This window comes from Sesamum indicum, unplaced genomic scaffold (genome assembly GCF_000512975.1).
Source record: "Sesamum indicum cultivar Zhongzhi No. 13 unplaced genomic scaffold, S_indicum_v1.0 C00614, whole genome shotgun sequence".
Classification (NCBI taxonomy): domain Eukaryota; kingdom Viridiplantae; phylum Streptophyta; class Magnoliopsida; order Lamiales; family Pedaliaceae; genus Sesamum; species Sesamum indicum.
Genome location: NW_011629772.1, coordinates 1 through 1,432, shown reverse-complemented (window position 1 = coordinate 1,432; position 1,432 = coordinate 1). Strand labels below are relative to the sequence as shown.

The window sequence follows — 1,432 nt, the reverse complement described above, 5'->3', positions numbered from 1 at the left end:
AACAGTATCTCAATTTAGTGATTAAAATTGAGATCTCACGAACAAATTCAAACGTTGTTACTTTGAGTATCACCCAAACGTATAAATATTTATCTTATTTTACGTGAATCTAAAATAACGACCCGATCGTTTACTTAACTATATACAAACAATTTAAGACCGCGTAACGAAGACATTTGACTTAATCAAAATCGTGTATCCGACTTCCTATATAAAGCATGCAAAAAGCAGAATAAGCAGCAGCACAAGAGAGTGAAAGTGATCAGTATATATCAGAAGCAATAATGGCTCCACCACCTTCCAACGGCGTCGTTTCTCCATTTGTGTGTCTGATCGTAAGAGTGCTAACGCTGATTTGCCTGCTCATATCGCTCATCCTCCTCACCACCGCCACCGCTACCGCTTCTGTTTCTGATTACGGCGACATCAAAGTCAGATTTAAAGATTTCAGGGCTTTCCGGTGAGAATATACATGTAGTGTTTCAATTACTTGTGTAAGATAGGTCATCATTTAATTTTTTAAGGTATTATTTTGGTCCTATATTTTTTTAATTTTTGTAATTTTTAATTTTTTTTAAGGAAAAATGCAAGTAATCCCATTATGATATCGCAAATAAGCAAATTATCCCCTAATGAAAAAATAAATAACGATCTACCTCCTATATTTTTTAAAATACAATAATTTATCTCTTATATTTTTTAAAATGAAGAAATTTACCTTCCTGTATAAGGAGGTAAATTACTTCATTTTAAAAAGTATAAGGGGGTAAATTGCTATATTTTTTTCATATAGGGTAATGTGCTCATTTCAATATCACAAGAGGATAAATTGCTATTAACCCTTCTGCTTTTTTTTTTTTAATCGGAGTTCACCATTATTGCTAGAAAAATATACGTGATATTCGGGGCGTTTTTATTAGCCTGTTTTTGCCAGCATTTTTGTTCTTTAATTCTTTAGGATAGTATTTTAGTCCTCTATCTTTATAATTTTTGCAATTAATTTTTTAATTTTTTTCTTTTTCATTGAAGTTCACCCTTCTATCAACTAAAATTGAATTTCAACGAAAACTAAAAAGACGTAAGATTGGAATGCTATCCTAAAAAGTTAAACAACGAAAATCCACCTAAATTATGAGACAAAAAATACAAAATGTATAAAAATTAATCGGGTGAATTCTCAATTTGGTATATAGCGTTAATTACTTAGATATATATGTACATGTACATCGCAGATATCTATGTGCGGCAATCGTGATTGGGGTGGCGTACACACTCGTGCAGACCGCCTTCACAGTATTCCAAGTCAGCACCGGCACTCGATTCGGAGGAAATGGCCTCGTCTACATTGATTTCTATGCTGACAAGGTATTTCATCATTCTGTGTATGCACACCACTATTCATTATTTGTCCGATTGGATTTTCAGTTGCAAA

The 1,432-nt window shown here is 32.8% G+C and overlaps 1 protein-coding gene across 1 annotated transcript; it reads left to right on the top strand.

The window, feature by feature from the left end:
* Window positions 1-208: 208 nt before the first annotated feature.
* On the top strand, window positions 209-1,407 carry LOC105155203 (CASP-like protein PIMP1; the record flags this gene model as incomplete). Its single annotated transcript, XM_011071074.2, has 2 exons — window positions 209-460; window positions 1,233-1,407. Coding segments are annotated over exons 1-2 (351 nt in total), but the record flags the coding sequence as incomplete, so codon positions are not given.
* Between the last annotated feature and the right edge of the window lie 25 nt (window positions 1,408-1,432).